Source organism: Rousettus aegyptiacus, unplaced genomic scaffold (assembly GCF_014176215.1).
Source record: "Rousettus aegyptiacus isolate mRouAeg1 unplaced genomic scaffold, mRouAeg1.p scaffold_m13_p_10, whole genome shotgun sequence".
Taxonomy (NCBI): Eukaryota; Metazoa; Chordata; class Mammalia; order Chiroptera; family Pteropodidae; genus Rousettus; species Rousettus aegyptiacus.
The window spans coordinates 92,543,830-92,558,919 of NW_023416285.1; the positions used below are offsets into that span (position 1 = coordinate 92,543,830).

At 48.3% G+C, this 15,090-nt stretch overlaps 1 protein-coding gene across 5 annotated transcripts in view; it reads right to left on the bottom strand.

Annotated features, from left to right (window-relative positions):
• The window catches only part of CAMK1D (calcium/calmodulin dependent protein kinase ID), a 336,799-nt gene that overhangs the window by 21,278 nt on the left and 300,431 nt on the right, over positions 1-15,090 (bottom strand). For all 5 annotated transcript variants that reach the window (XM_016134431.2, XM_016134432.2, XM_036228185.1 and 2 more), the window contains one exon: positions 8,759-8,834. In XM_016134431.2, the coding sequence (XP_015989917.1) occupies positions 8,759-8,834 (76 nt within the window). The remainder of the gene's footprint in view (positions 1-8,758; positions 8,835-15,090) is intronic.

Below are 15,090 nucleotides of genomic sequence, written 5' to 3' on the forward strand. Positions count from 1 at the left end.
ATAAGGTAAGTATTTCAATCTTCCATTTCCAGATGAGGAAATGCATGAGCAATTAGGCAACTTGCTCACATCTACGGGACAGAACAGAACCTTAACCTTCCTCATCCAACTCCGGAGCCAAGTCGCGTTAACCTTGAAGCACTACAGCCAGATGTGTCGCTCAAAGACGGGGTGGCGCCACACATGTTCTCCCCCTACACCTGCCTCTGAAGTCAGGGTGTCATGTTTTCATTATTTCATGTTTGGAAATGAAGCCAGAAACAAGACTATAAGACCTGCCAAAGAAATAAAGAACGGCTCACGTCCTTGAAGTTAGGAAATCAACACCTAATGTTCTACCCAGCCTGCTTTCCGGAAAGACAGATGGCAGAATGGCCGGGACCGTTATGACTCTGCCTCTGGGAGAGAAATGAACGCGAGTGTGTACTGAACCAGATTCCAGCACGATCCACCCCGTGACTCCTCCATTCAGCCGAGGGGACGGGGAAGACAGGCAGTCTCTGCAGGACAGAGAGGAAGTTCCGGCTTCACTCCCTGACCCAGAGTAACTGGGAGATCAAAGGGACAGACATATGCGAACTTTCTAGCACCTGAACGAGCTTAAGCACCAAAACTTATCTTAAATATTTTATATAAAAAGTATGAGCGCACCAGTCCACACTGACAAATGAATACTCAGAAAACGGCAACCCAGAATTTGCTGTTTTAGACTAATTGGATAGAAGGGCTCTGAAAGAGAAGAAAGGAGTGATTTTTCAAGGATGGTTTGTCCTCCAAGGGCAGACACTGGCTCTGCTCTCAGAGAGGTTTCCTGGTGTGGTCTCCTCAGCCTAGGCTTTAGAGGAACAAAGGTGCCAATAAACAATGGTCGAGTGGCCTTGGGGGAAATATATATGCTGCCTGAGTCTGTTTCTTTTGTGAAAGAGGATAACAATGCCCACCTTCTAAAGAGATATTACTATATATATATGCTACATAATAATGTATATCACACATAAAACACCCATGCATGGAGAGATGTACAGACAGCAGAGAGCAGCGCATGAAAGTGTCTGTCACATAACGATCATTACATGCCGGCCCCCTTACCCCTACCCCTCCCATCCCATCGACTCCATCTAGTCCTCTTTAGCTTCCTCCAGCTGAACTACTGGGAAGCAGGACACTGCTCCCCAGCAGGAACGATAATACGAGGCGGGGGGGGGGGGAAGGAGTAGAACAGCCCCGAGGGACTCGGTCCAATCAAATCTCCGATGTTCTAAATGTGAGGATGAAGCAACACATTTTTAAGTGGTGCGCAGTCTCAGAATCATCCGCTAATGCCCATACGGCTTGAACTGAACTTCCAAACCACTCCGGATGCGGGGCAGAGCGATGCTGCCCCCGGCCATCGTTTTGTGCACTGTTATGAATGTGAGGACAGAATGTACTACTAGCGACCTGCATTTAAGCTTTGATCTGTGTGTTCCAACACTTCCAAGCATTTATCCCGAAGCCCTCAATCCCAGGGACAGTTAGCGATTTTCCGAGAACATTTACGCAGACGTATTTGTGAAGAAAGAATAATTTTTATGCAATTAGACCAGGGCACCATGAAAAGGAATGAAAAAGCAAACGTCTATGTATATTGCAAACTAGATAAGCCATGTAAAGCCAGCCCGGGCCCAAAGAGTTTCTGAAAAACATTCTAAAAATCAATGAAGTCTGGGTGTCTCTCCTCTGGAAACTAAGTCCAACGGATGCACAACGACTCTGGGCAGCACTGTCTGCCTGTCTTGGCACTCGGTAGGTATTCAAGTGTTTACTGAATGAATGTCTGGGGCCCGTGTTAAGGAATCTGAGTTTTATTCATCTTACTCTGGATAATATAAAAGCCTTTTAAAATAATAAGGTAAAACAAAGCTTTTAAGCTGGTAAGTCTCTTATAATTAGTTGCAAGGCCCACTGAGCGAACAAAATGGGTTTCAGCATATTATTCGGATTTTCAAACAGAATGACCGATGAGATCTGGATCATTACAAAATGTCATCCAATCATCTCAGCGACCATATATTTGATTATGTGCACTCCAGAGCTTTCTCCTTGCAAACTGGGAAGAGACCAGGGTGGAGAAACTGGGAATGGTTCCCACGTGAAAACCACGTGCGGACGGGCTTCGGCAAAGCACTGTGGATGAAAACGCAATGGGTAAACGTCCCGTGTCAGTCCCTGAGACTTGGAGAGTGCCTTGAAGGCTGAGAGTGAGCAAGCAGATCAGGGAAAGATCTAGGGGAGAAGGGAAAGGAATACTGGAGGAGAAAAAGGAAACACATTCTTTAGAGAGTTTATACACAATTGGAGCTGAAGGCTGGGAGCCAGGGAAGTAACCAAACACTTCCCCGAGCGTGAGAAGTTCACAGGATATGCCATTTGGAGTAAAATAGTTAAAAACAAATTCTGCACACAGTACAGAGTTGGACTAGACAGCACAGCATCCAAAGCTTTTGCACGTGATCCACAGTCTCACATGCATAACTTTTCGATTCTTGCATTAGCCGAATGGACAGCCCCTCGGGGACGTCTGGGGGGTGAGCACACAGGCACCCTGCCTCTCCCCGCAGGTGGGACACGTCGGAAGGAGGTTCGGACGAAACCACCTTCAGCTCAGCTCGCGCTGCCTGTGCACGGAGGGCACTGCGAGGAGCGCTTCCAACCGCCGGGAATGTCGTGCTGGGAAACACACAGCAGAACCGTCGGCAGCTGAAACGAGTTCTCACGAGTAACGAATTTCACGCCGAAGCCCCGAGGGGTGCAGACATGCAGTCTGGAGGTGATTAACACAAGCAAGAACCGAGGATTGGGAAGTGGGCAGATTTCCAATTCGACTTTCGCATCCAGACATTGTTTTTGCTTGTTGGGCTCCTGCTCCTTGCCCCCAGCCTCCCCCGCCACCACCCAGCCATCTGTCACGGTCTGACTGGCAAGCAGTTACGAGTCCGTGCAGACCGACACCTGCATGTGGGACAGGCCTCATGCCTCCATCCTGTCGGTACCTCCATCTGGCTGGCCTTGGCCTTTGACTGCACTTTGCACTTGTCTCCTGGCCTCTGTTTGCTGTCCCACAATGCCCTTCTGAGGATGAACAGAAGACAAGGCCTTAGAACACGGCCAGGAGATCAGAAGCCAGAGAGTGGGTCTCCTGTGCCGTCCGGCCCCGGTACACGGCACTACTGCGAGACGAGTCGCGGTTCTGGTCCGCCCTGCCCGTCCTCGCACCGCCTCCGTGAGCGCTTCCTGCCTCGCCAGTGTGAGGCAGAACCTCTCCCTCTCCTGCCTCCACCCCTGCTCCTCTTCGCCACAAACCCAGCCTGGAACAAGTGGTCTGAATTCACGACTTGCTGCCGCGCCTCCTGGGGAGCCAGCCGGCCAGCTCCCCTGTGCGCTCTCTGGGTCTTTCCGTCCCCCACGCACGGCCTCCCTGCTGCTTGCGTGCTGCGGTGGCACAGCCCTTGCGGTAAGCATGCAAAATCACAACGAGGCCTCTTTTGATTCTTCTGTTGACTCATTTTGCTGCTAGGTAAATTTACAACCCAGATAATTCGGAGATGATATTTTCTCCATCACCAGGTTTTAGATATCAAACATTCAAAGCTGGATCAGACCCTTCAAGTTATATTTTTAAAATCATGTTTCAGATTGACTGGTGCACCTTTTTTCAAATACAGCAAACACATCATATCTTTAGATAATTGGGTCTTGAAGGATAAACCATCAATCTCCCCACATGATGGCTTGGCAAGACAGTCCTCTGAAGACAATCCTTCAAGACACAGATCACTGTCAAGTGCCTCACGCAGCCTTCCTTGAGGCCGGGCAGGGTTCATAGTTCTGGGAGCTCCCCCAACCCCTCCCTCCCATCTCCGTGACAGCCAGAAAGATTGAACTGTAACTTATCTGTTTGCTGACTTTCACCTCCAGCAGACAGCAAGTGCTTCCAAGGCTGGGAGGTAATGAGTCCATCCCTGCTGCTCCATCATATTGCCTGACACATATTAGGCTCAATAAATGTTAGTTAGGTAAATGAATGTCAATCCCCTGCCTTCCCTCCTATTCCAGGCTAAACATCTCACTGCCTTTAGCTGCTATTTAAATGACAGTTTCCAGGAGATGATGCTGAGATGAACATAGAGAGCAGAGGAGGTGAAACGTTTTTCCATTTGGCCTGAAGCTGCACCTTTGAGAATATAAAAGTGATACAGATATTTCCTTCCTTCTTCTCCTTCCAGGGGCCTCTCCATCCCAGGGCCTTTGCAAAGACAAAGGCATAGATATGGATGGATTCCATCTTCCCTGAAGTCGCTGACAGGAAGTTGCTCCCACCGACATCTAAAATGCAGAATTTCTTTAGCTCAATTGCGCTGCTTGTAAAATTCGCTTCACTAGCATCGGGCATTCCCCTGCACCCACTTTTTGAAACCAGAGAGTATTTTATGTTTGACTATTTCCTAAGGGGTTAGCAGTGAACCCGAGCAGCAGAGAGAGGACCATAGGCCCACGAACAAAGCTGAAATCCGGGCAAGCAGAATGATAAGGAAAGAGCAGGGTGGAGGCTGGTCCTTAAGTCAGGAGGCTGGAGAGGGAGGTGTAAGAGTGACGGGCCCGGGCCACTCCCACAAGCTGACAGGAACAGCCGTCGCTGGACAACAGGACCCTCTGGTGAGAAGGGTGACCTGGAGACCAGGCTTCATGAAAACAGCTAAGGCCACTGACTCCGCTGTGCTGTTCCTTGTTGGCAAAGGCAGCTTCTGGTTTTAATCTGCTTTCTCACGGAGCGTGTCCTATCAGGGAGAGAACATGCCCTGCAATGGCAGGCATCTCCAATTACCTTGCGGGACACAAATCTCATTACAATTTACAGAACGGACTCTCCAGGTTGGTTTGTTTGTTTTTTAAATCTCTTTTGAGTCTGGCTAGTGTGAATCAATTCACAGGGCTCATCTCAGCAAGATACATAAATATCTAATTATTCCTATCAGCGTTAATACAACCTATACTGGATTATAGAACCACCATCATCATACCCCGGGCTGGGTGATCTCGCTGGGGCTCAGGACTTATACCACATCCTCTCCCGCTGAAGCTAGGTTCACGCTCTCCCCTGGGGACATATGTATCTACAAAGAGACAGCTGTCACTGTTCTAAAGTCACTAAGTGACGGTGACTACCTTGGCAAAGATCATCCTTTGTCTCAGAAAAGTGACACAGCATGCAGATTAGGCATTCTTAGTTCCTTTTACAAAACTAATTATTCTGTGTATTGGCCATTCAACACTTACGTGACCTAGTTTTAAGAACTGAACAACATAGGACGCCAGTCAAAAAATAAGTGGATAAGTATTTTGCCCAGACTTTCTTGTAAGCAGAGAGGTCAGAGGCCACAACACGGGGAAGTGCCCTCAGGGTCCGTGGCACGTGCACCCACCCACGCGGCCTGCCCTCATGCCCTCATGCCCAGTCTCCTTAAGGTCTCCTGAGTTTCTACATCAGTCAACATTCACTGTCTTTCTCCACAGCACGTTGTGTCCCTGAGCATAATTAAAGCAAGTGATCATTAAATCGGCTCCTCAGAGTTGTGAGAAGAAAGGCAGCCTCTCTCTGTCAATCACAAAGTTGAGATTGGTCTATGAAATGCTGATTCTCATCTCGACGGGAGAAACTTATTTCCTTGGAACTAGTCTTGCCTCGTCCTAGGCAAGCCTATCTGATTGGACACCACCATGCCATCGGGGTGTCTAGCACACTCCACACTCAAGCCTTCTCAGTAGCTTAAGCTCTGCAGGCAAAGATGTTATTTGCAAGTCCTGAGCCCCAAAGGAAGATTCTTGGCAGGATAAGTACCCATCAAATGTGTTTTAAAAAATGAGGATCCCTGATAGGAAAAATATTTCTTCTTCCAAATGATGGATAACATAGAAATAAGTGTGAAGAGCAACAGAGAATCCCCTCATCAAGACCCTGCTCCGACGAAATGAGGCATGTTTGCACGCCACGTGGAGAGGAGGAACTCTGGTGCGGTGGCCTCGTCTCAGCCACCTTTGCCGCAATCTGATGTCTCAGTGAGACAGGTTTTGAAATGAAATAATGCTGCACTCCAAAAACTGCGGAGGCTAACCTCTTTTCCATCACAGGTGTTAGGAAAAATGAGGAACTCCGCATGGATCCCCACGGGACGGCTGGTCTCCCCCGGGTGCTGCGTGCTGGTGACAGCCTGCTCAGCGGCCTTGCTCATCTATCTTCAGATGGAGGATGGGAATGGGGAGACCGGGCACAATGGGTCAGTGGGAAGTACCAAGCGCCCGAGACTGAGTTCTAACTTCTAACACTAGCTCAGCCCAGAGCCACCCCTGTGTCAAGAACACCAGCCCGGGCCATAAGCCTTTCACGGAATATTGTCGACATGCCTCAGGCGCCCTGTTCCTGTGCCTGCATTCCTCCCTTGGGATGCTCTGCCCTCTCCTGTCTGCTTATGTCAGTCTTCTCCAACCTGGACATACCTGGAATGGTGCCTCTTCTTCCTGGACCGGCCTGTCCTCAATGGCACTTCATCCTAGGAACTCCTACAGCTGGACACAAGACTCCCTACACGTCACTTAATCTGCTTATGAAACTTCTTGTTCTGCCATATACCCTGTTAGTACTCTGTGAGAGTCACTGTGTCTTTGCCATCCTGATACCTTTAGCACCTAGCACAGTACGTGAAATAGAGAAGGTACCCAAGATATGCTGGTTGTTGACACCGAGAATGATAAATTTGAGACCAGTGGTTCTCCAAGCACAGCCATATTACATAGCAAATTAAAATGATATCTGGCCAATCGCTCAAGGATCCGAACACCTTGGCAGGTACAACTGATATGTCCGAAGTCCATTCATTCTCTGCTTGAGACTCTCGAAGCTCTGGAAGACACCAAGGAAAACAGACGCCTAGGCTGCTATTCTGAAGTCTGACACAGTCATGAAATCAACCTGGGACTAAGTCCTGGAGCAAAGCTAGGGGTGACCAAGTAACTATCAAGTTTATACCTAAAACAGAAATGAACATAGTATCTTTACTTAAGACTATCGTTGAACTCATCCTGTAATTGTAAGGACTTAGATGCAGCACGTTCCAATCACACCCAGACCCATATGCCAGCATCTCTGCCCCTGACTTCCGGCCTCCGCACATGCATACACCATTGCACGGATTGCTCCAAGGGGTCTCAAGATGAACATGCCACAAGCGAGGTTCTTGATCTCACCCACCCCCTTAAACTTGTTCCTCCACCACTCTCTATTCTTTTTTCTTAGCTGTCTACAAAAGCTGCCCAGTTGCATGTATGCTATAAAAAGATCGTTTGCTTCTCAGGCAATGAGACAAAGCCACTACGGGGGCCAGGGAGGGGTAGGCACGTTCCCAGCATTCCCTGAGGATGCCACACACCATCAGACCCTTCCCTGCTCACCGTCCCCCACAGTCTGTGTGTGTGGTGCGCTCTGTCTGCTAAGAAACATTCCATTCCTTGGGCACAATGAGGAAGAGAAATTAATTTCTTATTAATTACAGAAACTAGTTAGCCTAAACCTACCGTAAAAGTATGTTTGATAAGTGTTGCGAAGCATCACTGCAAAAAGAGAATGTAACTTAAAAATAACTTTACAATGGACTTAAGCAAAATAAAACATAACAATAAAAACCAAAATTGAACATCCTGAAATAATTGCAACAAGCCTATGACCTATGATTACATTTCCCAGGTAGTAGAGATAATTTACGTGAGAAGAAATGAGTTATCCGAAGGTTAAATTTTGGTTTTATATTTTTTTTCTCATTTTTGATTTTTTTTTTTAGAAATATCCTAATATTTTCATAGTGGTTTATGTCCCCAGAAAAGCCAAGGTGGCACATGAAAAGATGCTCGATATCACTGGCCACAAGAGAAATGCAAATCAAACCCTTAGGGAGACACCGCTGTGTACTATGAGGATGGCTGTTGTCAAAAAACAAACAGTAACAAGTGCGGGCACGGGAGTGAGAACTGGGACCTTGCGCGTTGCTACTGAGACTGCGAATGGTGGTGCTGCTTTGGAAACAGTACGGAGGTTCCTCAAAAAGTCAAACACAGAATTCCCACACGATCCAGCAACCCCACTTCAGGGTATATGCCCCAAAGCGCTAAAAGCGGGACGTGCACAGGCATCTGGACACTCATGTTCATGGCTGCATTATTCATAACGGCCCAAAGCGGAAACCACCCGAGTGTCCACTGATGGACGCATGGAAAAACAAAACGCAGTAGATGCCACAGAACAGAATATTATTCAGCCTTAAGCAAGAATGAAATCCTGACACATGCTACATACAACATGGATGACCTTCAGGACATTATGTGACGTGAAATGAGGCAGACACGGAAGGACGAATACTGTGTGATTTCACTTATATGAGGTATGTACAGCAGTCACATTTGTAGAGACGGGAAGTGAAATGCTGGGTGCCAGGGGCCAGGGCGGGGAATGAGGTGGCGGTATTTACTGAAGACAGAGTTTCCGTTTGGGGAGATGAGAGAGTCTGGCGGCGGATGGCGGTGACAGTTCCACAACGTGAATGTGCTTAACGCCATCGAACTGTAGTCTCGAAAATAGTTAAAATGGTAAATTTTGTCTTAGGTATATTTTACCATGACTGGAAAAAAAAAAAAAGGGAAAAAAGAAACCGAGATGCCAAGCAGTACTTACAGGATGTAGGCGATGACCCCGATGGACCAGCAGTCAACAGCTTTGCTGTAAGGTTTCTGGGCGAGGACCTCAGGAGCTGCGCAATGACAAAGCAGAGACACAACCTGACAATTTAAACGCCTGATATGGAAGACATTTTCTAGGTTTGCTTTTTTCTTTTTCAGTCTGCTACTTGGGCTGAACTATCGGTGAGTCTAAAATGTGAGTAGATATCTATGGCCTGTTTTATTTGTTGGCTTTTCTAAGTGGAAAAAAATGAGGACATTCATGTGTGGAGTTGGGGCGGAGAGGGGATAACTGGAGATTATCAAAGAAATTCAACCCATCCATCGGAAAATACTTAATAGGAGGGTATTTTACGTCAGCGCTGTGCTAAGCACTTCAGCTTAGACCAGAGTGAGTCAGAGAGAGGTATATTCATTTTGACTTCACCTCAAATCAATTCAAGGGAGCATTTCTGGCCCCCAAGTAGGGCCCTTCTACGTGCTGTGGGGACACCAAGGTGAAGCCCCCTCTTTCTGCCTCCATGGAGCTTACGACTCAGTAGAGGTTAGAACTAATACCCGGCCTTTGGGAATGCAGCATTAGGCCTGCTCTGAGTTCATTCTTTGAGGGTTTGGGTGAGTTTCCTGTCGGCGCTGTGAAATAGGAAAAATGCTATTTAATCTCACTTCCTTGGGTCTAACCCGCTATTTATCACATGTCATCCATTCCGAGGCTTTGGGCTTACTTTGTACTATTTCCACGCCTCCTGTTTCTGGCCTTGTGGTGACAGTCCAGTGTTGGAAACACACTGTCTGGCACTCAGCAGTGCCTGCCATACATATTTATGCAATGAGTAAATAAATACAAGAAAAGACAGTACATCTTCTTCACAAGCAAACTCTTCTTCTTACCCAAAAATATGTGATTGAGGTGCCTTTAGCATAGACTTTCCAGAAAAAATTAAGAGAGTAGAGAAACTAAAACCAGCTCTAGCTTATGAGGCACTCATCACAAGCCGAACTGGGTGTTCCGAGGGGTCTGAGATGCATTACCACCCTTACCTCAAACATTCGCGGAGGAAAAAGCTTAACTGTCTTTACCATCATTTCCAAGTTACAGGTGAGGGCGCAGAGGGGCTGAGAGTTCCATAACTTGGCCAAAGCGACCCAGCTGGAACGTGGCCTCTACCCCACCTTCCCCTCAGGGAGACCTAACCTGAATTAAGAGCCCGCCACGATTTGGATCTTCTGCTTGTCATTCATAAACATTTCCCACTGTAACCCTGTGGACGACTTCGCTAATTACCCTTATCTGCACCTGACAGACCAAGGACATGAGCCTCTGAGAAGTTCCTTTTCTGACTCCACAGAGCGGATATGTGGAGCCAGGTGGGACCTGAACGCAGCTCCAGCTCGGTTTCTCGCCCGTCCCCGCTCCTCCCCCTGGTATCCACTGCCCGTTAAGGTGGGAGGGTCTCCAGTCCACAAGAAAAGTCCCTGCGCAGGAAAACTCGGCGAGATCCTCTTCCACTCTGTTGAAGGTAAATCTTTCAGGGCAAGACTAGGGAAGCATACAAACTATTGTTGAGTGTTTCTCGTAATGATGGCAAGGAATAAATCCACTGATAGTCCCCAAATCTAATTTTAGGTTTCAGCCCCAATTTCTTCCGATCACACTTAATTTTTGTTTTTTTTTTTTGTTTTAACAAGAGAAAAATAAAAAGACGTGTACATCTCTTCCCTGCTGAGCTCACCCTCAACACGGTGGCAGAAGGAGACACAGAACTGTACAGCCCATGGCCAGAAACCAGAGAAGTGGCCCTGGCTCCTGGGAGCTGGCGGCTCGGGTACTATCTTTTGCCATAACTGCTGTTTCTCAGATGCTTCTCAGATGCTTCTGCTATGGCAACTGACACAAGGGAGCCGTTCCCCACCAGAAACATCTTGCTGATTTAGGAGGTATGCGCTCTATGAGCCGGTGTTCTGGCGTGAGTGGCCACAGGGGCCCGGATGGTGGGAGGTGACTGCGTCTGCAAGGAGCGCGTTTCTGAGACTCCAGGGCCTTCCTTGTGGCACCATGGAAAGTTCAGAAGAGGCGGAGAAGGTTCGTGGGGCCCATCTGACCCAGCCTCACCTCCCGGCAGAGCTGACAGCACATGTTCTGAGCACAGAGCCATGCCGGTGGATGGACGCACTGGCCTCCAGGCCCCTTGAGGGAAATGGAGAGCCAGCCTGGCCCTGAACACTCGGAGACCAGCTGTCGAAGGGTGCAGAGGCACCAGGCACTCTGCACAGGATTTAAAGCACAAACTCATGGACCAGGTGCCACAGGTGACAGACACACAGGAGAGAAGCACTGAGAAGGGAGGCGTCAGCACCTCCGACAGCTGCTCTGCAGCGCATGGGCGAGGCTGGGCCCACCCTTGGCGGAAGGGCGCAAGGATGCGGCTCTGCGGAGGAGCTCACCCTTGGTTCTCTCCAGGGCTCCGCCCTCAGCACCCCGCCCCCAGCGCTTCGGGTGTTGGGGGGCAGCTCTTTAAAAGAACCTCCTCCTCCTCCTCCTCCTCCTCCTCCTCCTCCTCCTCCTCCTCCTCCTCCTCCTCCTCACCAGTTAGAAAGGAAAAAGTACTGGCCACCATCCTCTGTTCAGAAACCAGAAGAATAAAGGCACGGTGTCCTCCCAGGAGCCCACACCCCCAGGAGGCACTTATCAAGCATTTCGCCTTCACTCTGGCAAATTCACCACTGGTCTGGAGAATTGCGCAAGGCGCCGCACAGATGTGAAAAGCAAGTGGCTGGTTTTTATGCAACCTGGAGCTTGGATGTTACCTGACACGTGAAGATTCTTAAATATGAGCTTTTGTTTCAATGGTAAAGTTTATAACATCAAGTATGCAGTTTAAAAAAAAAATTCTGTATCTTTCTCAGACGCTTGTATTGGCAACTGACTAAAGGAGCCACTGACCAAAAGATTCTAGGGTCAGTCCTGGACATTAGGGGGAAAGTTCTAAGCGATTAACAAGTGAATATCGGGGGCACAACATTGAGGGTGGACGTCTATGGACTTGTGTCAAACATTTCTTGTTCTTTTCCGTGTTGTGTCTTATCTGAGCTATGTCAACAACAATAAAATATAAACATTTTTTAACCAACTGGAGGCGGAGGAACCATTTGCCTTCTGGTGAGGTTCTTAATAGCACTTGAAACCAATGCAGAAGATGACGCCGGACGTGTAAGAGACAAAGCCAACTGATTTGGAAATAATATTCTCACCATCTTAAAATATTTAAAAATTGCATGGTGGTACACACAACTAATGGCCTTAATTCTAATTTCACGTGTGATGTGATTCTTGGAATTAAATATTCTTTGGGACACTAAACAAGCCTACATACATCACTCTAAGTAGCTACTTTTCATATCATAGTAATTCTTGACAAAAATAAATTCTCAGGCAATACTGACAATCCCCCTGACAATCTGACGTGGCAACCAAGTCTTGATGAACCCCTGGGATCAGATGAAATATTTTCTCTCCTGCTCTGTGTTCTGTAGTTGGCTTCGTTGTTTTACCAAATGGTTAATTCACCTGGTTTTTGGCCAATCTTTTACCATTTTTCTTGATCCCTTTCCATAGCATGTTTCACTGGGAGAGTCTATTTCTCACTCTGATCTTTTTAGAGCTCAGTTTTCACTTTGAGAACCGGCCAAACTTCCTTGTATTGTGTTATCCATCTTATACCATTGGCAAACATTCTGCTGTCATTCTAAAAAGTCACAGCATCCAATTTACAAGCTTTCAGAAGACAAATGAGCTTCCAGGCTGAGGAGGCCCAGAGCACAGGTCATCCGGAGCCTTGGAAAGTGATCAGGGTCCTCTGAGCCACACAATTCCATCTCCCCCAACACTGCCTGAAGGTGCTGAAGAATTTCTTAATTAAGGAGAAATAACTTCCTTTTCTACTTGTACCCAGCTCAACTCCTGTGCAGTGGGAGGTTGGCGATGCCTCTCGCCACCCCCATACCTTCTAATAGAGGGAGGCTCTGAATCGAAATAGCTTAATTGGAGCTTTTGACAAAGAGAGCAGTCATTTACAGGCACTGTGACTGGACTGTGATGCCATCAGCCCACAGAGCGGGGAAGGGCTCCAACTCCAGCACGTCCATGACAGAAGAAAAAGACTCAAGTGGGGGGGGGGGCAGACACCTTCCGCCAGCACTTTCAAGGCACAGTTCCTGAGGGCTGTGGCCATCAGAAGAGAGATCCACCCACCTCAAGGTGTTGGAAAAGGCACATGCAAGATAGGCAGCAGTTCCGACCTCCTGACCGTCCCTTAGGCTTGGCCAAAGCCGGCCTTTGGGAGGTGGGGAGAACGGGGCTGGGGTGGAGGCCGCTCTGTCTGGGTGACATGTGTGCCGGGCATGACAGGTGAGTGTCCGTTCACCGAAACCCTGTCAGACACCGACTTTCTGCGTGGTCCTACTGTGTGTCACGCATCACGCATCCCTCCGTCGCCGCGTGAATTCCGCGGTCAAATGCCAGTCTCCATGCTGCCAGAGAGCAGGGACGTACGTCCAGCCTACTCGGGGTTTAGCAAGCTCTGGGAGTTCAACAAATGGTTATTCACCTGAACGCACACTGTTATTTCTATAAAAAAACATTTTTGAGCTCCATATAAGTGACTTACAAGTAAACTAAGCTGCCTCAAATATTTGTGGTGAGTAGGTACAGGGAAATACAGAAAATAAGAGTGAGGGTGACAAATGAATTTCAGAATGCGATCAACCCATCAATTGGAAAGTATCGGGTATAAGTTAGATCAATTACTAAACACCAGTCCTTCGGCAAATGATTTCTGACGTTAATACTGAGGATGAAAGAGGCAGAAATGGCTCTAATGATCGGCACGTGGACATGTTTGTCATTCATGCTGCTCTCCTTCTAAAACTTTTTCTCAAAGGGATTTCGGGAGGTCTAGTTTTAGGGCTAAAGGGCAGAAAAGTCATTCTGTTAAATGATCCCTCAGAACCTCCTTCCTGGTCACACACTGAGGGCTGCTCCCTCCGTTTTCTTGGCTATTCCCGACAGAAGCGGCGTCCCGTCCGCTTGGTTAGTTTACACAGTAAATATAACTAATCTCCACGGAAACCATGCGGCCTCAGCAGAGCTTCCCCATCTGTGGGCAGATGTGGTCCTTCTCAGGCCCAGGCCTTACTCACAGTCTTCAGTGAAACCATAGGTTTAACATTTAAAACAATTGCCCTTGCTGCTGTGAGGCTCACTACCAGTCCGCGGTGCCGAATCCCACTCGGTGCCAAATACCTTCTACGAGCTGAGCTGTATCATACTGATTTAGAGCAAGGATTCCTGGTTTAGAGAAGGATTTCAAAAGGAAACTACACAATTTCAGAAACCTTTCACCTTGTTTTTAAAAACAATTAAATTGCGTGTTTTCCTCAGTGAAAGAGAGAGAAGAAAAAGGCTTAAACAAGTGTAACTGGAAACGAGGGGAGCAGCTGTCCTGGGGGAGTAGAGTGGGGGCCCCAGCAATCAATCCTCAGGCTCGTATAAAGTAGGAAAGGATTTTTCTCGAGGTGTGCCGAAGAGCAAGCCGTTCCTGTCGAGAGAGACAAGGAGACTGAGAAGATCTCACCTGCTACCACGCTCATGTTCAAGGTGATTTGCTCTCTATGGAGGTTTGAGGACCACTCCTCCCAGTACTTCAAAGATCACCACTTCCGGTGGGCGAAGGACAGGGACACAGCCAGGACGGGCCCCCGGTGGCAGGAGCAACCCTTAATGCCAGGACGGGAAAACCACCGTCCAGACCAAGGGACCGAGGTGGTGTTCCTCCCTCGGTTCAGTCGCTTCATGGGCTGGGTCTCATTGCAGGCACTGGCTTTATGGGGTGAAGGAGGTGGACGTGAGCCCTGCGCCCATGGCACTCCTGGTCTGGGCACTGAGTGTAGACCCGAGCCACAGATGTAATACGGCCTTAGTTTCCTCCCTCAGGAAAAGGATCAGGCCAAGACGGGCAGGATGCTGGCAAGATGGGCGGGGGTGGGGGGGCACTGAGTTTTCAGTTTAACTCACTCTAACTAGAATTCGGAAAATACTAAACTTACTCTAAAATTCTGAAGCTATCCAGAAAAGAATTAATTACCTCCAACGGCCAAAAGATGGAGGTCAAAAGAGAAAGAATGGAAAGGACACTGAGCAGGGGCGGGACGGCCGAGGCGGGCGGCGAGAGTGTGCCCGCGCGATGAAGGCGGACGTGTGAAGACGGGGCCGTGGGGTGGGACAAAGCCCCACTGCTCATCTGTGAAAGGGGAACGCAGGCGGAGCCC